General features: G+C 41.4%; 1 protein-coding gene across 1 annotated transcript in view; it reads right to left on the bottom strand.

Annotated features, from left to right (window-relative positions):
- PTPRT (protein tyrosine phosphatase receptor type T) overlaps positions 1-24841 on the bottom strand; it is a 618875-nt gene that overhangs the window by 141780 nt on the left and 452254 nt on the right. The window contains exons 10-11 of the mRNA XM_067554415.1: positions 9522-9723; positions 5910-6012 (exon numbers count right to left, since the gene is read on the bottom strand). Coding sequence (XP_067410516.1) covers positions 5910-6012; positions 9522-9723 — 305 coding nt within the window. The remainder of the gene's footprint in view (positions 1-5909; positions 6013-9521; positions 9724-24841) is intronic.

The raw sequence follows: 24841 nt of genomic DNA, 5'->3' as shown, positions 1-24841 counted from the left end.
AATGCTTCTTGAGAACTTCTTAGAGTTTGATTTAAGGATATTTTCTTTGTATATTTTGACATGTGATGTTGATAGTTTGTGTTTTAATGTTTATAAAGCCTTTTGAATCACAATGTCTATTGTTATTAAATAAATTATGGTCTTCCCCCATAATTCCCCACAAGTGTGAACATTTAACTTAAAAATATTTGGAAAAATGGTTAAAATCCATAATTTTGCACAACTGTGAAAAAATGAAAAGAAAATATTAAAGAAATGATTAGAAATAAACAGCGATATTATACAAACTTATAAAAAATAAAAATCAAGTTGTGCCAAGCCTACACAGAAAATATTAAATATTTCTGTTCCTGACCCTTACAGTGATCATCTTGTGCCCTGAGGCGTGAAATTTAATTATACTGATAATTACAAATATTATTGGTCATAAAATCATCCTTTATTATTTAAAAAAACAGCTCCATTATGACAGTGGCAGAGATAGAAACATCTGACCAAGGCTTGCAGCTCAGTTCATCGGTGTTAGAGAACATTAATGAGGAGACTCAGGGAAGCTTGTAATGCTTCTACCTATGCTGTATCTTTCCAGGTGTTACAAAGATGACATCAGCCTCTGCAGCTGACACTCTCCCCCAGCACTCTAATTCACAAAAAAATGAAAGGAAAAGCAAACAAACAAATCTTGTTTGTGTTTAGCAGAAAACACCTCCCATTAGTTTAACCTCCAACTCTTTTCAAAATTAAGCAGAATACCATGCAGGAGAAAGCCAGCTCAGATCAGTTCAAAACAACCCCGTAAGGTGTATTATGGGAGATGTTAATTAATTCAGATACAATTGATAATATTCATTTATCATTAGATAATATAAAGCTAATAGATTTCTAGTATAACTGTTTCCCCTCAATCCCATCACCTAAGTCATGTAATGCAAACACTCTGCATCTCAATATTAGTTTACAAAAAGCCAGCCATACTTCTGTATGACAAGGCATTTATACTGAGCCTGTCACTGTGCCACAGCTGAATCATCAAGATTATTGGGAGCAGGATTTAAACATCTGATCCTTTTTGCTGTGTCACTGATTTTTGATTCTCTTATTTATTTTCAAGCATTTATAAAAGGTGTAATGTGCTTACACTATTCAAGGGTTCTGTCACCTTAAAAACAATAAATTGTAACCTTTTGCATGGGCTTAATGAATTCATTAACAACAAAGGACCGACAAGCTCACATGAAGCCAATAAAAATCCATTAAGAAGTATCAAGGCAATGAGCTGAACAGCACAGTTTGCTCTGCAGATGCCACAATATATGCGCCAAAACCACCAACTCGGACAAGAAAATGAACCCCAATAAAGCTCACAGATTTATATCTTTTTGTTTGTTCGTCTCATTCTTCCTCTAAGCCAGGATCAAACTGATCAGGCTTGTAAACAGTGTTCCATGAAAACAGAAATGCATATGGGGCGTTACAAACAGAGGTATGTCAAAAAGAATACCAGTGACAAAAACCATAGAAAAAGTAAGCAGCTACCAGAAAAAGATAACACCACCACCAATTGCCAACTAACACTTGAAGGCTTCTGTTCTAGGGAGCCTGTGAGATAGAGAGAAGAGAGTGGACTGAGAAAGGGAGAGAAAAGGATGGCTTGAAAGAAAAGGAATAGTAGAAAAGTGATGGGGAGCTACGGTCAGAGAGGCAAAGAAGATACGGAGGTGCATGGACAAGGGGTGAGGGAAAGAGGAAAATGGCCTGAGAAAGAGGATTTCAAGTTCCCCAGTCAGAGAAAAGAAATACCACTAAGTGATCTATGCCTCCAGCCAAAAGTTAACAACTCCATTTGACTTCCAAACATCCAACTATTATAAGAAACTGCTTGTGGATATTTCAAGGATGTATAATTGTTTCTCGGAATAATTTCAAGTAGAGAATGAACTCAAGAAAGTCATAGGCTGCTCCTGGAAAATTCACAGATAGAAAGACTAAATATGTCAGCTATATAATTCACTAAGAGATATTGACTCAGCGTTACTCAGCAGAGGTTCAAATGAGTATAGAGATGGAAGGACCCAACAACTCCTAGTGGTAATGTAGGCTGCTGCTCTATTTCCTTAGCCCAGAACTGACTCACTGTCATACTCAAATCTCTTTCAGGGCAGAGTTTTATTCTTCAACATAAAACTTAGTCAAAACATCAACACAAAAAGCAGCTCCTTTTTTCCACCCTGAGCTGCAGCTTCCAAATATTTTTCCTTGCCTTTCACTGCTGAAACGTGTGTGTGTGTGTAAAGTTCCTGAAGGGGTGACATCAGGACTCAAGAGTAAAAGAAGATTAGGAAGAATTTTTAATTTTGGGTTCAGCTGAGTTAATGTTCCCCATTTCCTTCCCCTGGGGTCTCTTGCTTGTTCTCTAATGCCTTTCAGATAGAATGCCGATCACACCAATTCAGTTCCAGCTAGAGGATGCTTAACATGCAGACTGACACTTCTTGTGTAGCACCCTTTCCTGGGATCCCTGACACTTTGCGTCATTGAAATGTTTGCAGGCAGCATTTTCAAAGGGTTCTCCTGGATCTCAGCTGGTCTAACATTTCAAGGCCGTTGGCTTGGGCTTTTGGAGCAATACAGATAATTCATAATTGCTGCCATTTTGAGAAATTCTTCAAAAATATTATCTAAGTTTTTATACTGTCCTCCTCTCTGTAGTATCAGAGCATCTTGACTCTGTTATTGCTAGCTACAGATTGTGAGGACAGAAAAGTTCATGCTTATGTGCCTTCTAAACAACCTCACTTTAGCTACTCACCATAAGGAAAAATACAGCAACACAGGACGTCAGGGTTTAGTTCAGTTTAGTTTAACTCCCCATGAAACTGATATACAACAAACTCTGGTTTGAAATATCCTGCATCAATAATCTAAGAGTGATTCTTTAGGCTATACCGTATTGTCTGTGCCCCAGTCAAACTACAGCAGAACAGACTTAATAAACACCATTTATATGCCTGCATTCTATGCGTGCATTAGTTTTAATTCTATACTCACATGCTTCCTTTCAAAAGCCAGCAAGGCAATGATAATAAGAATGATTATGTTTGTAACCATAACTGTGTAGTTACTACTTATACCTCCACCATAGAGAAATCTGTTAACCTGGAGAAAAGGGCCGATATATAAAAGGCTCAGGAGAAACTGTCATACTGGATCAGCCAATGGATCTGCCCTAGAAGTAGTCAGTACCAGAAGCTTCAGAGGAAGGTGTATGAAACCCTATCATGCACCATTATGAATTACCACCATTTAGGGGAAATTTCTTCCTAATCCAGGTAGTTGTGCTTTCAAGGGGTGATGTGGAGAGTAGGAATTCCAGGAGGGACTGTGAGTTGGGTAGATAGCACAATGCCTGCTGGAGAGCCAAGGAGCATAGCCACCTTGCCAACCTGTTACATGACACAGGATCCATTCAGACAGCCTCACTAAGTAGTGGTGAAGGGGAAGTGAGCCCATGACTCTGCCCCTTTGAATAAGCTAGAGGAGTTGTGGGCACCAGCCTCACATGCACCTTGTGCTTTCCGAACAACAGGAGTGTGATTGTGCTGCAGTTGCAGGAAGGGAAGGAAGGATCATTATCCCCCAGTCTAGGGGTCTAGCACAATCCAACCCCAAATTATCGAATAACACGTTTCACTTAATTAGGCACTACTGGCAGGCAAATAAACAATAGGAGCCCAAAATGAGATTGGAACCTTGCTGTGCTCGGTGCTGTACATATACACAGCAAGAGATATTCTCTGTTCTAAAATGGCTTATCTCCTTTAAGTTCCAATTCCTTATTGTAACAAAAATGCCTTTCAAACAGAGGAGACAGACACACAGAAGTGCACATGGCTAAGATGGAAAGATACCCACATGCAGCCTGTCTGCAAACGTTAATACAAAACTAGAATTCTCCTCGTGGACTCAGGCCGCATTCTGCTTTTCTTAAACTTATCTATAAGTCAAGAAAATAGGGGTCATTGTATTAGGTAAGCCTAACACTTGGATGTAGCATGTAAATATTTTTCTCATTGCAAATGAATGTATAATAGAGACTACAATATAATAGAAAACAGGCTGAAAATTCATAGGAATGCCATGGAAATATTTTCATAATGGCTTTATTTTCTGAAAAAGACATTATTCACGGAATGTGGTAAAAATATAGTAAATTGGGCTTTGAGAAAAATTGCAAGACTGTTCAATAAAAAGACAAAATAGCAACACACTTAAGGCAGCGGGAGGTAAAACGAAATACAGGAAAGTGCCCCTGAATAAAAAAACAAAACAGTGAACATTTATCACTCTCTTCCAGCACAGCAACCTTTCTAAAGTATTCAGATAATGGGGTCTAAATACTAGTCTTGTCTGGAGTACAAGGGATAAGAGTTAGAACTTTAAAGCAGGTCCCACTGGAAAACTAGAAAGGTTAGTGGAGACCAGATCAACAAGTAAAACAGAAAGAAAGGGTCTGCCCTAGGTCTAACTGGATCTTTTACTTAGGAGCATCCAAGAGTTTGTCAGGGAAAATTGTTACTCATTACAGACTTGGCAACTAATTCGTGTAACACATTTCATTAAATCAAGTAACTGTGGAATCTGTAAACTGATTCAGAGGGGGTCAACTTTTCAAAGCAGCCTAACTGTCAATGGGATTTATGAACCTAAATCACTTGAGAAAATGGACTTTGGCATTTTTGAAATTTTCCCCCTGGAGTCTATTTTCAACGCAAGAGCTCCAGATCAAAGGCAGTTAGTAGCGGAGAGGAGAAGCTAATGGCTGTCGGGTGGCTTAGAGATGTATTTTGGTGCATTTAGCTTAGTTCTTTGTGGGCAAATATCAACAACAGCCACCATCGCAAGCAGCACTAATTCACACCTTAGGCAACCTTGGCAAGGGCTAAGTAGAGAATGAACTAACTGGGATTTCTCCATAATATGATATGGGGGTGGGGGGGGGGGGGCAGAGGGGGATTTAGGGAAACTTGTCCTACTACCATCAGTAGTGGCTAAATGGAAAACTTTAGTCTTCTGTGCGGACACCTTTCATCAGCATGAAATTCACGTAAAGAAGACAGTTTTAAAAAGGCAATATGCCATCTGTACTTTCACACTCTCAAGTCCAACATTGTATATCTCACCAACACAAGTTGTCTCTTTCTCAGGGATTGCTGGAAACATGGTCTGCAATGTCACAGCTCCAGCGCAAGGGCATATGTGTGGATGCCTGCCCACAAATACCTTCGTGAACAGAATCTCAATTTGCCGAAAACAACAGACCAGGTTGATAAGACAAATCTCACTGCAGCTCACTCAGCTGTTGGGGTCAGAAACTGTGCTCACTTCTGCTGGTGCACTGGGACCAGCAGCTGAGATTATAACATGTAGGCGAGAGGAGTTTGGTTGGGTCCAGATGCTGAACTAGGACTTACGTAAGGTTCAAGGATCCTTTGTGTATTTCTAGCACTATTTACAAATCACGATATAAAGAAAGGGCTTTGCCATAACTAGAAAGAGTGTAGTTGTAGAAGGTATGAAGTCCTGGTAACCTGGGCAGGGTGATGCTAAAGACCCAGCTTTCCAACACACGATTTTCCATATTGTTGCTTCAACACTGCAAATACATCTGGAGCAGATACTTCAAGGTCAATCACCAGTGCCATTGTATCACTAATCTCTCCCTAAGGTTATCTTCAAGATGCAAATAGGTGTGGGTATTTGTAAAAGGTTCTGAGGGGGTAGAATCTATAGCACAGCTGCCTTTTATTAAGCATATGTCAATAGCAGCCACATTATCAGACATGAATGAGAAGTGTATGCATGGCTTGGGGGATGAAAAGAAAAAGCACAGAGAAAAGAGAACCTTTTACCTGACAGGTGCTCCACGGGACTGAGCAGGCTTCAACATGACTGTGATGGTAGTGTCAGTTTCATTCAAGGGGGAGTCCGTGTCATATTCAGGCATAGAAGGCGCTGTGGCAGAACAGAGACCAATGTGTAAATCATGCACTAGTTTTTGATTTTGGGAGCAACATAACACAAATCACTGTTGCATAGCATTTTTCATCTGAGATGTTGAAATACTTTACAGATATTATGGGTAGAATTTTTCAAAGTTGTTTAAAAGATTTGGGCACCCATTTCACATTAAAAAGAAATAATGTGAATTAGACTCCAAGTCTCCTAGATGGCTTTGAAAATCCCTGTCTAATTAGTTAAGCCTCAGCACTCCTGTGAAAATGGCATCATTTTCTACCTTTTCAGATGGAGAGCCACACAGAGATTAAGTGACTTGGCTTAAGGTCACATAGTGTGTCAATGGCAGAGCTGAGATAGAAGCCAGGAGTGCCAACTCCCATTCTCCAGCTCTTATCACTAAATTACATTTCCTACACCTGAGATGCAACTTTCACTGTATAGAGCTGAGCTATGCTAAGCCTTTGTGAGCTGTAAAATAAATTTTGGACCAGGAGAAGATGCTTTCTTACTTTCTTCTCTCTCTCTCTATTTGGTATTTAGTCTATCCCACTGTTTCGTACTGGGGATTTTCAGGAAAACAAGATATTTGCTTTATTACGAGTTAGCTTTTCCGCTACTTCTCTCTCCTTCTTGCTTCCTCACTTGAAATCAGCCTCCTCTTTGGAACAATCCCATTTCTTGCTGTGGAAGAAGTGCAGACACTACAAACAGCATTGGGATTTCAGGTGCGAAACAAGCAGTGGGAGCAGAAGAATCCCATAAGGTGCAAAGATTCAGGATTTGTGCACATGCCTTTAGCTAAAAAAACCAAGGAGGGATTAAATGCAGAAAATATGTTCTATGAATAGCCTACTTCCACTCAGTGCAACTAAAACTCAGACTCGGTGAAACTGCATTGTGGGAGGCCCATATTTCTCTATAGTGAGGCCTGGTCTACATTTACCTTGAAATTCGTCAGCAGTCGACAGGAGTTACACAAGCTACACGGAGTAGCTTGCACAACTCCCATCGACTTCGTAACTCCTCTTCTATGCGGCATCTTCACTGCACTACGTCACTTGAGGGGTGGTTTTAATGCATCGACTTCTGGATCGATTGAGCGGGTCTTCACTGACCGCTCAGTCGATCTGGATAGATCGATCTCACAGTGGCAAATTTGCCTCTGTCAGTGAAGACGTACCCTAACTTGCTGGTCAAATCAGCCTGTTTACAAGCAGCTGATGTCTCAGAAACTGAAAACTGTCAAGATCCTATTTTCTATTAGTAGTTCCGCCACTGACTTATTTTTGACAACCACCACACAGTAACATAATTACTACACAGCTGCATGATGTTTACTACTTTACGGCCCAATCCTGCTACCACTCAAGTCAATAAGACTTGACTGCAGTGGAAGCAGAATTGGGCCCTTAATTGTGACCAAGACATGATTATTATAAATGTATACACACACATTTCTGCAAGATACGAATACCTTGCCATAAAAAAAAAAAAAAAAAAAAAAAAAGCGTTACCAAAAAGTCTTACAAAAACATTAAAACGTGTGGAAACATGTCAGTTATCAAAAGCCCAACACAAAGATTCTTTTTCCTGAACACTGCCTTCTTGGGCATTGGTCTTATGACAAGTGTAATGAGAGTTTTCAAGTTATGAGCACAGGAGTGACCAGGCAATGAAATGATCTAATGTTAGTGACTATGCTGTTGCCTGGGTGAAGCCTCTGAGACTCCCTACTATGAACCAGACGTTTCAGAGGCCTCAGAAAACCGACTGGGCTGATTGCTCCTGTGCAGTTAAGTGTGGGGGTTACGCTAATTTAATTTCTGAATATTCAGTGAACATTAAAATAAAAGCAAATGGAATCAGAGAGGGAAAAGTACTAGCATTATTGTGCAATTGTATCTTTTGTTATGTTACAAGTGTGCAGAGTGTGCATCATGTCTCCTTCTAGTGATAGACTGTTATTCTCTGTGTGGACCTATGTGGCTGCTATTAATTAATGGAGTTATGTCTTTAGCTCAGATATAGAGATCTGCACTTTTGTGCTGAAAGGCAAGGGTCCAAACCCTGCTGATTATTAGTGGAAGGAAGGGTTTCATTGTGCTTTCTTGATGTTTATTTTCTCATTTACATCTAGTACACTGGCAACATTGTCTGCTTTCAAAATTCGTTAATAAAAAGGAAGTGGACATGCATTGCTGTGCACTGGTTTATATGGCAATTGGCTATGATTTGAGGCATCACTATTGTCTCAGGATACCTGCACACTAAACTTCTGCACTCAAGGTTTGCCTTAAGCTTTCCTGCTAAGATATATTATGCTCTGCTAGGTAAAGATATAAAGAAAAGCCAAAGAGATTACTCACTGTTTTCAAAGAGACGAAAAAATGAACCAGGTGAATAACATGTTGTCCCAATGCCATCATTTTAATTTTAAAATCTCTCCACAGGTCTAACCCAGTACTTGGTTCTCCCCCATCCAATTTTTCTACCCTCCTCTTAAACTCATCCTTTTTCTCCTACAGGTGCAAAAGCCTTCTCCTCTGCAGCTCCTGCTGTCTTTAACAGCCTTATCTTTAGTGTTTTGATGACATAAGACCACATTTTCAAAGGAGTCTCTAAAACTAGGCACATGGTGTAAATGTACACTCATAGTCAGTTGCCGAGGAAATTAATGATGTCCTCTAACACTATGACTGCATCCACAAATGAGATATATTTATTATTAGGTACTATTTTCACCCCCATCAAATGTGGATGCTGGGGTGGAGCTCCCTTTTAAAATTTGCCCCACAGAGTTTGTATGGTGTTAGAATTATCGTCATCATTATTAATACAGGATACCACCATAAATTCCTTTATTAAAGCCAAAAGGTATTTACACAGCTGCTGCAAACTTGCCTTAAATGCCTAAGCACTCATCACACCCATACAGTAGCATGAAGTTATAGGCATTGATCAGGTACTTACAACAGGACTAGACCTCTAGACCTGGAATACTCAATCCCATGTTGGCTGGGTCGAACTGGACCGGAAGGTACTAGCAACGAGTCCTTTAAGAGCTCACCCTTTTATACCTTATCTATAGGAACCTGCATGACTATCATCACTGCTTCTTGAATTCCTTTCTTTGCTGAAACCCATTAGGACCATCTTTGATCACTGGGGCTTTTCTTCAAAAATTTGCCTCGGGTCTCATCAGCCACACTCCAGATCTAGGGTTTCCCATTCAGCCACATTCCAAGCTCAGTATTTCCAATAAAGCACACTATCTTTTAATGCCTTCCCACAACTGCTAAGCACCTGGACTTTACACAGACTGCAGAGCATATGGACGCTTTAGCCAAACTAATTTAACTCTTTATGTACCTATCTTACCCTACATATAGGAGATACTATGCCAAGCAATTTTTATTGCTTTATTAGTTGGCTCACTTTAGATCTACAAAGAACAAGCCACGGCCAGTCCTCTTCCCTTCTCTCCCACTCCCCGAATGCAGTACCTGAAATTTTAGTTGCAATCCGTGTTGTGATGGGAGGTCCGAAGCCCTTTGCTGTGCTGGCCTTGATGGTGAATGAATAGGTAGTCCCTGGATATAACCCTACAAAGAGGTGGTGAGTTTCATTCCTTAGTTTGAAGATCTTTCCCCTCTGGCTGGACAAGTCAGCACTGGGATCCAAGGACCCAACAGCTTTGTATGTAATCTGCAAATAAAGAACAGATAGAGTCAGGGTGATTGTGCTGACATCAAAAGATTGTCAGGTAACGGGCTCCTTGCCTGCCTACCCCTTTCTGATTCACCTCAAGTCTAGAGACTGAAAAAAAGAACAGATGCAGTTTTATCATCTCCAGTGAATGGCCTTTTTTTTTTTTTTTTTTTAAACCTGGATGCTGGAGATCCAAACCTGATGTTTTAGTCAAGGTTTTACTTAATAGGAAGGCATAATTCTTCCCTGCCACCACCAACAGGCTAAGACTTCAGCATAAACTGATCCAAGAAGTGGATGAATGATTTTTTTTTTAAGCAATCTCTGAATTTCTTCAGCCAAATTAAAGTTGACAGCATAATCTGTAGGATTTTCATGAATATTTCAGATATAATTCCCACCCTCACGCCTCTCCCTGTGATGTGAAAGGATTTGGGGGCAAATTTCCCATCAAGTATTTTTCCTGTGGGTTAATGGCCTGATCAAAAGCCCACTGAAGTTAATGAGAGTTCTCCTATTGATTTCAGTGGGTTTTGCATCAGGCTCTAAAACTGTAAGAATTCCTCAACTAGAGAGAATATTCTTTTAAGAAAATGAAATAAACACTCTGACGTCATTAAACAAATTCCCCCCTCTCCTTGCCGGGGTTTCTGAGACTGTTTCAGACTGATTCCCCCTCCTCCCCCCAGTTTTATCCTTGGTTTTCAGGGTTTGTGTATGAGTGCTGTCCCAGATTTCCATCTCAGAGAGTTGGCAGCAGGGTACAGATCCAGACAGATATTCATGAGTACATATACTGCAAGTGCTAACGCACCTTTAGAGAAATCCAAGCCCAAAGCACACCTTTGAAATTCTGTCTGAGTTCCATTATGCCCACCAGTAGCAACTCTGTTGATATACAGACATTGGAGGTAAAACTCATGACTTATTTACCAGCCAATTCCTTCCCTATGTTTCAAATTCAATCCAAAGGCAGCTCAGTTTCAACTGAGCTGTCAATATAATATACTGTGCTCTACTGCTCCCCTAACCTTTCCTGATATTACAGGATCCTTGCTTATTTGTAATGAAACAGTATGAATAAATCAATGTATGTTAATATATAGCAAGTCTTCAATTTTTTATGAAGGTCTTCATAAGAATCTAATTCCTGGCTTTGCCAGAAAAAGTCTTTGAACATTTTAAGTCCCTTGTATTATGACAGGAGGAAAATGTTTCATTTTGAAGAAAAAACAAGTATATAATGTTAAAAAGGAGTATCTATAACAACAGTGAGGAAAACATACAGAGGCTGATTCCTACTGACACCATGCAGGAGGAGCAGGGTCTACGCATATGAACACTGTTATTTGGAGAGAAGCAGATCACAGAAGAGATACCCAAAGACTAGGCTGGATTACAAAGAAAAAGAGTGAATTCTACCCAGGTTCCTAATGCCATAGAGCTACAAGAACTGAGAAGAGCGGTACCCGCAAAAGCAGCTCTATTAAATCAGTTTATCAGTAGTTTCAATGCAACCAGAAACTGGCTATACAGAGTCAGGTCTCAGGACAAAGGTCATTTAAAAAACCAACACATTGTAAGCAGAACACTTTACACTTTATTCTCCATTGGGGGTAGAGCAGCAGGAACAATTGCAGATGCCTCACATCTTCAAAGAGGGAGGCGAAGAGGCTTCTAGTTAAAACACTATTAGGTTCTGAGCAAAGATCACAGCCCTGGCTCTGCCACCAATGTGGCAAATTTATAAAATAAAATATGTTCATTCAGTGTTAAGTTTTGAGTCATAAGCAGGAGTGAATGTTAAACTCTTGGAACCTGCACACAGTGTTTGCACTAATAAAGTGTAGAAATAGCAATTTTAGAACAGTCTTCAGGGACTGGATAGGAGTTCAGAGATCAGGAAATTGGGACTAGAATACGGAAATTTCCTGCGCTAGGTCACTGAAAATCATGCCCATATGATGGTCAACCAGTATCCTATGTGAATTCTGTTAATGGGCTCAGTACAGGTCTTAGCAGACTGACTGAGTTCAACAATTCAATTCACACAGACCACTGCGTTTCCATCCGATGGTATTGACTTTTGATAACATTAATAGGGAGATCATAGAGCAGAAGTGGAGGAATCTTGTACTACAGCTATCCTTCATCTGTGGATAAATAAAAGAGGCTATGCATCAATAATGCATCCACCTTCACCATCTACCTTCATTTTCTTTTAAATTAACAGACAAAATAAAACAAAAAAACAACTAACAACATCAGAAATTGGATACTTAAAGCAAATTAAAAACTCTGGCAATATTTTTGATACCAAGAAAGTTAGGGAGATTTACAATCGGCTTCTATTCATTAGAGTCTGCACAAAAGATTTGCATGGGGGGACACATGAACCACAGAGGAACTCATGAAGTTTTGAACCTCATTCAGAGATGAATCCAAAATTCATCAAAGTTTTGGTCGGGAGTAAGCAGTGTTCAAGAGGGAGGGCCTGTTTCAGACTCAGTGTTGCAGCTTGGGAAATTAGAGAGAGAAGCCCTGCCAACAAAAGTTTTGATTCAGATCAGAATATTAAGTTTCTCATAGGGGTAGAGTGTTTTGGGGCAGGGTAGGGAAAGGGGATTATTCTTGGTATTACAGTGGCATGTAGAGAACCCAGAAGATGAAGGCCGCATTGTACAAGGTGCTGTACACACAAACAGATGAAACAATCCCTGTCCCACCCACAGATAGAGAGGGAATACAGGGTAATAGGAATGCAAATATGTTTCTGCACAGGTGAGCTATGGGCACAATCTGTATGTAGCATTATTTGAACGATAAGTAAATAGGCCAGCATCAGTAGATTGGCTCAACATCTGCCCACCGACATGAAGATGACTGGATGTGGAAGCTGCGGGATGTACATGATCCTGGAGGGGATATCTCAAAAGATCTTTGTTTCTATGAATTGCTGCTTAATAGAGAAGATTCAAGGGTTGGAGATGCAGGTGGAAACTCTGGTTGAGCTTAGAAGGGGGTTTGAGCAGATGATGGAGCAAAGAAATGAGGAGGCTGAAGGGAAAAACCCAGACTTGCATATTGAAGCAGGACCAAAGAACTCTGAAGGGAGAACGCTGGGTGAGGAAAGTAGCCAGTAGAGGCATGTGACTGCAAGAATCCAGCAGAGGAAAAGACAGGCTAGTGAAGGAGAAACAGAGCTCAGAAACAGGTTTGTGGAGTTGGAAAATGAAGAAGGGGCACAGCAGGTGGTAACTGAAGGTGGGAGGGCAAGAAAGAAGAGAAGAGCAGCTAGTCCTATACATAGAGTGGATGAACCAATGGAGATACCACCAAATAAGAGCTCCAGGAGGATACAGGAATGGTTGCAGAGGATTGCAAAGGAGAATAGTAGACGAGATGGTCTATGTGATTGGGGACTCCCCTCCTGAGAAGAACAGACAGGCCTGTAACCGGAGTTGATCTGGAGAACAGAAGGGTGTGCTGTCTGCTGGGTGCTAAGATACGGGATGTGGATCTGAGGCTGAAGAGGACCCTAGTGGGAGTGGGAAAGAGTCCACTGATTGTCCTTCATGTGGGTACAAATGATATAGCTAGATTCTCACTGGAATGTATCAAAGGAGACAATGTCAGGATGGGAAAAACTCTTAAGGAAATTGAGGCTCAGGTGATCTTCAATGGGATTCTGCCTGTCCCTAGAGGAGGACAACAAAGGCGTGACAAGATTCTGATGATCAACAGATGGCTCAGGTAGTGGTGCTATAAGAAAGGCTTTGGGATGTATGGTAACTGGGAGGCATTCATGGACAGAGGACTGTTCTCTTGGGATGGACTTCACCTGAGTAAGGAGGGAAATGCATTTCCAGGATGGAGTCTGGCACAACTGATTAAGAGAGCTTTAAACTAGGGATTTGGGGAAGATGGTTGGGAGATGCCTGGGTAATCTCCATGCCTGATTTTAACATTCAGAGGGAGGAAAATGAAGTAAGGAAGGACACAGCAGTGGGTAGGAGAATGGACATTAAGAGGAAGGGTAGCATAGATACCAGTTTAATAGGCAATACTGGCGGTAGAATGACTGTGCCAAATCAGGTAAGGAACGTGAGCAAAGCCAAGCAGCAAAAATTAAGATGTTTGTATACCAATGTGAGGAGCCTGGGTAACAAAATGGAGGAACTAGAGCTACTGGTAGAGGAAGTGAAACCAGATATTATAGGGGTAACAGAAACATGGTGGAATAGTAGTCATGATTGGTGTACAGGTATTGAAGGGTATGTGCTGTTTAGGAAAGACAGAAATAAAGAAAAGGTGGTGGAATAGCATTGCACATCAATGATGAGGTAGACTGTAAATAAATTAGAAGTGATAAGTGAGAAGTGATAAGACAGAGTGTCTGGGTAAAAATCACATTGGGGGAGAAAACTACTAGAGCTTCCCCTAGGAGAGTGCTTGGGGTGTGCTACAGACCACTGGGATCAGATTTGGACATGGATAGAGACTTCTTTAATATTTTAATGAAGTAAATTCTACTGGGAACTGTGTGATTATGGGAGACAACTTCCCAGATATAGACTGGAGGACAAGTGCTATTAGTAATAATAAGACCCAGATTTTCCTGGATGTGATAGCTGATGAATTCTTTCACCAAATAGTTACTGACCCAACAAGAGGGGATGCCATTTTAGATTTGGTATGAGCGAGTAGTGAGGACCTCATAGAAGAACTGGTTGTAGGGGACAACCTTGGTTCAAGCGACCATGAACTAATTCAGTTCAAACTAAATGGAAGGATAAACAAAAATAGATCTGTGAATAGGGTCTTTGACTTCAAAAAGGTTAACTTTAAAAAAGTAAGGGAATTAGTTGGGGAAGTGGACTTGGTTGAAGAACTCATGGATCTAAAGGTGGAGGAGGCTTGGAATTACTTCAAGTCAAAGTTGCAGGAACTATCTGAAGTCTGCATCCAAAGGAAGGGGAAAAAATTCATAGGCAAAAGTTGTATACCAAACTGGATGAGTAAGCATCTCAGAAAGGAGATTAAGAGAAAACAGAAAGCCTACAAGGAGTGGAAAATGGGAGGGATCAGCAAGGAAAGCTACCTCTTGGAGATCAGAACACGTAGAGATAATGTGAGAAAGGCCAAAAGTCAAGTAGAGTTGGACCTTGCAAAGGGAATTAAAACCAATAGTAAAAGGTTCTAGGAAGAAAACAAAAAAAGAAGAAGTGGGACCGCTAAGCACTGAGGATGTGGTGGAGGTTAAGGATAATCTAGGCATAGCTGAATATCTAAACAAATACTTTGCCTCCGTTTTTAATGAGGCTAATGATGAACTTGGTGATAGTGGTAAGGTGGCTAATGGGAATGAGGATAAGGAGGCTGAAATTACCACATCTGAGGTAGAAGCCAAACTCAAACAGCTTAATGGGACTAAATCAGGGGGAGCGGATAATTTCCATCCAAGAATGTTAAAGGAACTAGCACATGAAATTGCAAGCCCACTAGCAAGGATTTTTAATTAATCTAAACTCAGGGGTTGTACCGTATGACTGGAGAATTGCTAACATAATTCCTATTTTTAAGAAAGCGGGGAAAAATGATCCTGGTAACTACAGGTCTGTTAGTTTAACCTCAGTTGTATGCAACGTGTAGGAAAATATTTTGAAAGAGAAAGTAGTTAAGGACATCAAGCTTAACGGTAATTGGGACAAAATATAACATGGCTTTACAAAAGGTAGATCATGCCAGACCAACTTGATCTCCTTTTTTGAGAAGATAACAGATTTTTTAGACAAAGGGAATGCAATGGATCTAATTTACCTAGACTTCAGTAAGGCATTTGATATGGTTACATAGGGAATTATTAGTTAAATTGGAAAAGATGGGGATTAATATGAAAATTGAGAGGTGGATAAAAAAGTGGTTAAAGGGGAGACTACAATGGATCACACTGAAAGGTGAACTGTCAGGCTGGAGGGAGGTTACTAGTGGAGTTTCTCAGGAATCGGTCTTAGGACCAATCTTATTTAACCTTTTTATTACTGACCTTGGCACAAAAAGTGGGAATGTGCTAATAAAATTTGTGGATGCCACAAAGTTGGGAGGTATTGGCAATACAGATAAGGACCGGGATATCATACAAGAATATCTGGATCATATTGTAAACTGGAGTAATAGAAATAGGATGAAACTTAATAGTGGAAGGGCCTGGGCATATTGGCTGACTATGAGGATAACTCACAGGATGAGTATGAGCTACCAATGTGATGTGGCCATGAAAAAAAGTTAGTGCGGTCCTAGGATGCATCAGATGAGATATTTCCAGTAGAGATAGGGAGGTGTTAGTACCGTTATACAAGGCGCTGGTGAGACCTTATCTGGAATACTATGTGCAGTTCTGGTCCCCCATGTTTAAGAAAGATAAATTCAAACTGGAACAGGTGCAGAGAAGGGCTACTAGGATGATCCATGGAATGGAAAACTTGACTTATGAGAGAAGACTCAAAGAGCTTGGCTTGTTTAGCCTAACAAAAAGAAAGTTGAAGGGAGATATGATTGTTCTCTATCAGTTCATCAAAGGGATAAATACCAGGGAGAGAGAGGAGTTGTGTAAGTTCAGTGCCAATGTGGACACAAGAACTAATGGATATAAACTGGCCATCAGGAAGTTTAGACTTGAAATTAGACACAGGTTTCTAATAATCAGAGGGGTGAAGTTCTGGAATAGCCTTCCAAGGGGAGCAGTGGGAGCAAAAAACCTAGCTGGCTTCAAAACTGAGCTTGATAAATTTATGGAGGGATGGGATGATGGGACAGCCTGATTTGGCAAATGACTGATCTTGGACTATTGGTGGTAGATATGCCAATGGAGTAGGTTCTGAGTTATTACATAAAATTCTTTCTTGGGTTTTTGACAAGTGAGACTTCCCACATGCTCAGGGTTTAACTGATCACCAAATTTGGGGTTGGGAAGGAATTTTCCCCCATGGCAGATTGGCAAAGGCTGTGGGGGTTTTTTGCCTTCCTCTGTAGAATTGGCCACAGCTCACTTGCTGGTGGATTCTCTGTACTTTGAAGTCTTTAAACCATGATTTGAGGACTTTAATAACTCACTCATAGGTTAGAGCTTTATTACAGGATTGGGTGGGTGAGATTCTGTGGCATGCTTAAACTCTTCTTTGCTTTCCACATGAAGAACCTTGAATTTGGAAGTGGGTTAGGAATACATATAAGGAACCAAACTGAAAACCAGAGGGTCCAGTTTCTATTCCCAGTTCTGCCACAGGCCTGGATGGCAAGTTACTTCTCTCTACACCTCAGTTTTGTCAATTGTAAAATGGGGACTATGATGCCCACACCTTTTAAAATATTTGCGCTCGATGGATGAATAGGATTAGATCATGGCTAAATATTGATATTTAAGCAGCAAATTCAAGAGTGAGCAGCGAAGTAAATGTGGTAACACTGAAAACAAGGCTCTGTTTGATTTGGATGAGACCCAATTCCTCTCCCATCGCAGGTAGATCAGCACTTTTTCATTCCCAGGAAATGTGACTTCTGTCTTTTAAGGTAAGTGAAGGACAGTAGCTCTAATGCAGAGTGCGGCATACTGCTGGAAGACTGCATAATCCCTTTGCCACTCAGCTCTCCCACTGCACCTCAAACTTGTGCTGTAACACCCCCTGCAACTGGAGTTTTAGCTCTCTCTGAATGGCTATGCCAAAAGCATCTTCCATCTCATCTGAAGCTTCTGTTCTAGTCCTGGCTCCCTACACAGCTCTGCCAGTGTACCTCAGTCCTGATCAGCAACCTACCCTGCTACTCCAGTATTGGACTATCCACACACAACTATGCAGCATACCTCACTCATGACATGCAGCTTCCTGCTATAGCAGTCATGGGTGTTTCCCAATCAGAGACTTCAAAGTGTGTGACGTGTGATGGGTTCATGTTGCTGAAAGAAAAAAGGCTATAATAATATTACTTTTCTAGAGTGTATTTCATGTAAACAACCCCAAATCTCTTTGCAAACAGTACAAGCTACTTAGAAGATATATAGACTAATCCCTGAACGCAGACCACCAAACTGACTGATTTCTGGGCAAAGTTTCCTGATGTGAAAGGCTCCTGTAGTGACTGATTATATCTTCACACCTCTTTTCCCTTAGGATTCCTCCACAGGTAGGAAGTGAACACCTGTTTATTTCCATGCTGAATCTAGACTGTCATGCCACTGATATACCAAATGCTTGACTACGAGATTTTAGACTATCCCAAGTCAGCTTGACACAATAGATAGTACTTGTCAAATCACATCTATCCATTCTTATCAAATATAACCAGGTGCAAGAGACACACCAAATAGTAAGTATAGCGTGGCTCTCTCCTTCTCTGAAGCTTATGCAAGTTGAAATTGCCAAATTGGGAGTAATAACATGGAATCAAGAAATGGAAAATTTAGGTTGAATAAGAAAATTGCCTAACAGTGTGACCAGTTAGACTATGGAGTAGTCTCCTAAGGGAATTGATGGTAGCTCCTACCATGAGTCATTTACAGATGTATTGACACATGACTGCAGATCACACTATTTTGGGAACAGCCCTGCAATGGTGCAGGGATGGACTGGATAGCTCTGTCCAGTCTCTAATATTTGTGGGTCAAATTCATCACACCTCAGCCCTCCACAAACAAGGACCAGAAGCAGCAGAACCTGTGAGATCTTACTCCATGTACAGCACATGTGTGGGGGGAGGCTACTACTTGAGAATCTTTGCAGGCGCTCCACACCCTCTGCACCCTCTGACAGCTGTGATTCCTTCCTCACCACAACAAGAGAACATTTGGGGGTTGTGGTGGCATCCCTGGGCTCTGGAATGACTCTGCTGCCACTTGTGGTCTTGGATGAAGAATTCCATGATCCCAACTATTGTATTCTAACCACAGTTGTCATCAGTTCAGCTAAAACACAGCACAGCCAGGGGCAACCCAATACAAAGGAAATCTAAATAATCCTTGGGATCCCTTTCAATGAGCTAATAAATAGTGTTGCTTCAATGTATTCACATCATAGTTTAGAAGTGAAGCAATGAGAATGTAATAAACCAGAAGCAATAAGAGAAGCTACACAGATAAACAACAGTCATGTTCCCACCACTATATGAGGAATGGAGTACTGAGTCAAGTACTCATCTGACCTGACTGGCTAAACATTATTTATTCTGGATATGTCCTGAGGAGTGTCAAGGCTCTGTTGAATTTAGCTTATGTTAAATAACACTGTTCACAGTGTGTGTGACCTAAGAGCATCCCAGTGCTAGAGCATAAGGGACCCCATGATATCTGGTAAAGTTTCAGCTGGCCTGACCAGTTCAGTGTACCCCAATTCATTAATGTCAAACTGTATCTGATCTGTGTCATGTAAAGTATCATTGAAAAACTAATACCACAATGATCATTAATATTCTTGCATGGTGTCTGTTCAATAAACACCCAAGGGACCACACAAATGTGAAGGAAATGTTGGACTAAAATGTGTTTACCAGACAAGTCTGGGGAGTGGATAAACTGGTTTCTCCCAGACAAAGGAAAAGCCAACACATCCAGCCAGGTGTAATTAGTCAATTGGCCTTTTCATGTCAAGTGGCCATTCATTTCCATCAGAGGAGGCAGGAACAGATTAATATGCATTATAGCAAAGACCAATGGGGAAGAAACCACCATGGAACTTCCTTCACCACTAGAGTGCATGTCCCATTTGTCACATTTGAATAAACTTTATTTGGGAGGATGGGTGAATATTCAGAAGAGTCTATTTCAAAGGTTCACTGGACTATAAAGAGAGGAGCAAAGAAACCACACCTAAAATGACAAAGAAACTGAGCCTTTGTCTTTGAGGAGAGATCCTGACCAAAGGGGTGGTCTGCCATCTTGCTGGAAGAAGTATGTGGTAAGAATTTTACCCAATATCTAGACAATAGTTAGGTAAATCTTAGCATTAGAAATTTTTTTTTACTTTTATGTGTATATAACCTTTTCAGTCTTTATCCCTTATAGCTGATCCCACTTAAAACCTATTTCTTTGTAATTAAATAAACTTGTTTTACTTTTAATCTAAACCCATCCAGTGCTTTGTCTGAATTGAAGTGATTGTTAACTCCAGCCATGCATTTTGTCTCTTTAGAGGAGTAAACAAACATTACTATTTCTCTGAATGGTCCAGGAAAAGACTAGACATTGCAGAGCGCAGAGTTTGGAGAAAATTCAGGACTGTGGGGTTACTGGGGTCATCTTGCCAGATGTAACCAAAGCTGGTGGAAACCAGTGAGTGACTGTGTTGCTGCAGGGGGGAAACTGTTTATAGCAGAGTTCTGGATCAGGATTGCACAGTATATGGAGTGGATGCTTGTTGCTGACTGTGACCATCCCAGATGGGAGCTGCAGCAACTGAGAATTTAAAGCACTCAGGGTTACAGGGCAAGTGGTGGCACAACCCCTCACTGGTCTGTCTTGCACCCCAGAACATGACAATGGAGTTATGTTCAGTCCACATCCTTTGTCAATATCTATTTCAAACCATAAGGAACCAGCTCAATATCAGAAGGTCAGCCCTTGGGGGAACATGATGCTGACAGTGAATGGTGACTGCATGTTTCATTTGCAAGTGTCCAATGACACACAATCAGCATATTATATCTTAGAGCATATTCAAAAGGACATAAGAAATCAGTGTAAAGAGTGTTGTGACATGCAGGCATTTCCCTTCTTTCACTATTTCAATGGACTGTCACACACAGAGTTTTCAATCAAGTTAAATTAAATGTTCACCCCTTTCCATTAAACAGAAGAGACCCAGATTATTCGTCTTTTGGTTTTGCCCATTCAAGTTAAGATCTCATAATATCTCTAGCATCAATGAAGTAAAAAACCCAACTATATGGAATCTGGTTTCAAGCTAGGAACTTTTTATCTGCTAGGAAAAAAACCCTTATAGTACTTTGCTAGAGAAGGAATTGAATGAAAAACAAGCAACCAAACACTCCAGTTTCTTTGAAAATTTTACTGATTGTGGAAACCTTTATTATAAAGGGGAAAACTGAAGCAAAGCTAGTAACACTATGAATCATGGGGATATTTTCCACTGTGAAACTTAAAAAAATATATAAAGATTTCCCACTTACCACACACAGCTTTCATGAAGATTAGTTAATGTATGCACTGTCCTTTGAACACTAAGTGCTATAGAAACAGCAAGTATTATTATTCCTAGCTTTAAAACATCATGTGCTGACTTATGATGGAACATCTCATGCTTTCTTGAAATCCCACTTCACCATCGGCGACCCCATGAGTGGTGTGCTTTCTCTATATATCTGTAGGCTTTAAATTAAAGTTCAAAGTTTTCCTCTGTGTAGTACAATCAAATTGCATGTTATTGTGCATTATTTCTCATAATTCATCTTCCCTTTGCCTTAGAAAATTAGTCCTGTCCCTTAGAACCAAGAAGTATCTCCCTGTAGATGCACACTTCTATTTACCTAAACAAACAAATCAACATCATCACATACAAAGCCTGGGAAACACACCGGGTACATCTACACTGCAGTGCAAGCCCAGGGTTCAAACTCAGGTTCAAGCCTCTACCCCCATCTGTTGATACCCAAATCTCACTAACCCAGGGCTTGGACACCCCCTTCTCTCCCCAGAGATGGAGTCATGCCCTGACCCAAGGTTCAAGCCCTATTGCTCTGCAGCATAGACGCAACCCCACTAGTACTCTGATATTCTGCCAAAAGTATTCCACAATCCCACAAGCCAACTTTCTTTGTCCTCTGGACAGTCAAGTCTGGTGGACAGTAACTTTTTTCCTATGCTGCACCATGAACAGAATGGCCACATTTTGGGAGGGCGCCAGGAAGCCTGTGATATAGGTGGTTGGACTTGGAACCATATCATGCACGGTAGCTTCTGGAGCCTCAGGTTGGGACCCAGGGTTCAACAATTCCTAACCTGGGGTTACAAATGAATGTAGATGCTCAAGCCCTAGGTTAACAAACCCAGGGTCTGCTAATTTGAGTTTTACTAAACCTGGCTTGCACTGCAGTGCAGACATAGCCACTGACACATGGCACACGACGGGTTAACATTTACTTTTCAACAATGGTATTTGTGAAATGGGTTTCACATATTCAACAAGAGATATCACAGCAGATCATGGTTGGTACAAATTACTTGCATTAAAAATAATGGTGGCTATCAACTTTCAATATATACATCTTTAATTAAAGCAACAGTGAAAATAAAAAGTGCAACAGTGACAACATTGCAAACAGCATTGGTTTTTTTTAGGGGAGCAGGGGGGGTGCTTAAAATTACAGAGAGGTAAACGACTTCTCTCCGGCTCTTCTTGTCCATGTGCGATTGAGTGTCTTGGATCAAAATTGTCAGGGGCTCCCAGGTGACAGTGTTCCTAGGGTGCAAAGGTTGGTTCTGAGAGGGGAATGGCCACATGGAGCACTGCTGCAGGCGTACAATGGGGAGAAGCTGCTGCTGGTCCCAGTACCCAGAAACTGTCCAGAAACTGAAGGACATGGCGGGGTCCTGGATTAAAGGACTACATGGCCTGATGGCTGAGAATCAGGGGCGAGCTGGATAGTAATCCTTTCTACATCCCCTTAGAAACAAAATTGAGCTATTTATGTCTTGCTCTTAGCTTCTGTTATAACTCCCCTGCAGACACGGAGAAAGTGCCGAGAACAACAGATAGGGTCCTGCAATAATTGTGAGCCACAACATGCGTTACAAGGCATGTTGTACCTCAGCAAGGATCAGTACTTTTTGGGCCTTTACCAGGCATGCAGTGTAAATTTATACCTCATGGAAACTATGAACACTAACCAAATTTCTTTTCCTGAAAGCACTGTCTGAATAAACTACTGATTTTTGCACAAATTAATGCTTTTGTTATTCAAATCTGCCTGCAGGCAGGGTAGAGAACGTAGCTGCGCCGTGCTGTTGGCCACCATTTTGAAACAGCGAAAAGGACAGGGGTTGACTGGTCCGAACAGATGAGAGAAGGGGAAAGGAAAACAGGCAGATGGGCAAGTGCCCTCTGTGCTGTGGTCCTATAAAGGATCAGTAGCCATAGCTTTCGCATATCACAGCGGCCTACTGCTCAGGCAGAACAGCCATCGTTTTTGGAAACATGTACAGGTGGGCTGAACACATGGCGCGGGCTGAGGGAGAGAGGCAGGGATGGGATATTTGGAAGGGCTCATAGCTCACATCCGCCTACAATGCCTGCTGCCGTGGGGCATCCATAACCGAAGCCAGAAAGGCAGTACAGCACAATAATAATAAAGTGTATAGATAGGTACTTATGTGCTGAGGTTCCCTTCATGGGATCTGCCTCGTTGGTCCTGGTCTGGGTTAATGGCTGGAAATCAGGCTCAGCCCGTGCAGCGGTGGGCTGTGGGCTCTTTTGCAAAGGGCAGGACTGAGACTGGGTTTCCAGCTGGCCGTTGTTAGGGTTCTGAGTCTCCCCCAAAAATATCCTGTCTCTCAAGGGACAGCTCCTCTTCAGCATCCTCTTGCTCATCCTCCAATGGCTCTAGCCAGTCATTTTTGGCGAGGGCGAGAGTGCAAGTAGCAGGTTCTGAATGGTGTCTGATCTGGGGTGTACTATAACTGTGTAGAATCCTGTCCAGTTCATCGAAAAAATGGACAGGTCACACGTCCCCAGCCAGATTGTCTCCTTTAGTTCCTCGTTTCAGTGTACTTTCACCTGAGCTGCCTGCTCTTTATTGGGCATGGGTCAGTGTCCTGGTTGTGACCCCTCGTGGACATCTGCTTTGCAATATCCATAAAAGAGGTCTTTATTCCAATGGCTGGCCACAGAAGCTTCCTGAACCGATGCTTCTCTCCAGATAGCGATGAAATCTGGGGTCTCAGCACTGCTCCAAGCATCTGTGCAAAGCATGTTGTGAGGTTTTCCTTGTATTGCAAGAATGCTAATATGTTGGGATCCAAAAGCAAATGGGCAAAATCTGGCTCCATGCCAGCTTTTAAAGGGGGAAGGGTCATCCTGGGAATGCGACAATGGAGCTGAGTGGGCCCACAGGTAAACAGACAGGCCAGCAATGGGTCGACCTGCAAGCACTGTGGGATACCCATTGGAAGCATGCAAAAAGGGGGGCAAGGCAATTGCATCCACATGAACAACAAATCAAACTAATTCAGTTTTGAGCAAATGTTGTCCACTTTGCAAGACGACTGCAGAGTTCACTATAAACATGGAGGTAGTGGACAGTGATGGATTGTGTCCTGCGTATACAAGCGTTTTCAAATCTTGATCCAGTTTAAAACCCCAATGTAGACAAGCTCAAAGTGAACTGCATATCAGTCACAGGTTCTCTGTCTGTCTCGGTCTCTCTCTCTCTCTCTCTCTTTTTTTTTTTTTTTTTTAAAATAAAGGTTTATAGTCAGGAGGATTATTGGCAACCTTATTTAAACTATGAAGGTGCATAGGGCCCTTATCTTCCAGGGGCCCAGCACCAACACAGCTGTACTTTGACAGGCAGAGCACTCCCTTCACTTCCAAGCTTATGGTTTTACCTGACTTCAGTGTCCATAGACTACAACCATCAATAAATTCCTTATTCCCTTTCCTACGCGACAGGCTTCAGGGGCTCTCCATGGCTTCCCACTCCATGCAGTGGAATCAGTGTCCACAAAGCCTCCAAAGTAGGTGAGCAGACATCTATCACTGCCTAATCCTGGTTTCATGTAGGTAGGATACTCTTGAGGGTATATATGTATGTCACAGGCATGCAGATTTGGGGGAACTGGACATCAGTGAAGGGGAGTTGGATGGGTCCCCATGTGTTATGTTGCACAAGGACTGCAAAAACTAACCAAGCCCTCCTCATAAGAAAACTTATATTGTGCCAGCTAATCTAAGTTCTGCAGAACCTCTTAACTGAGAAGAGTTCAGGCAAAAATAAGACTATGAATTTTTAAACTTGCTTCACACATTCCACTCCACGCTGTAGTAAATCCTACAAACCAATCCTTAAGTGACATCCCCCAAAAGAAATAAATAAAATAAATTGAGTTTTG

This window comes from Emydura macquarii, unplaced genomic scaffold (genome assembly GCF_026122565.2).
Source record: "Emydura macquarii macquarii isolate MOO-44397 ecotype Brisbane River unplaced genomic scaffold, CSIRO-AGI_Emac_v2 contig_1483, whole genome shotgun sequence".
Lineage (NCBI taxonomy): Eukaryota > Metazoa > Chordata > Testudines > Chelidae > Emydura > Emydura macquarii.
Note: the sequence above shows the minus strand (reverse complement) of the source record. Positions and strands in the feature narration are given on the sequence as shown.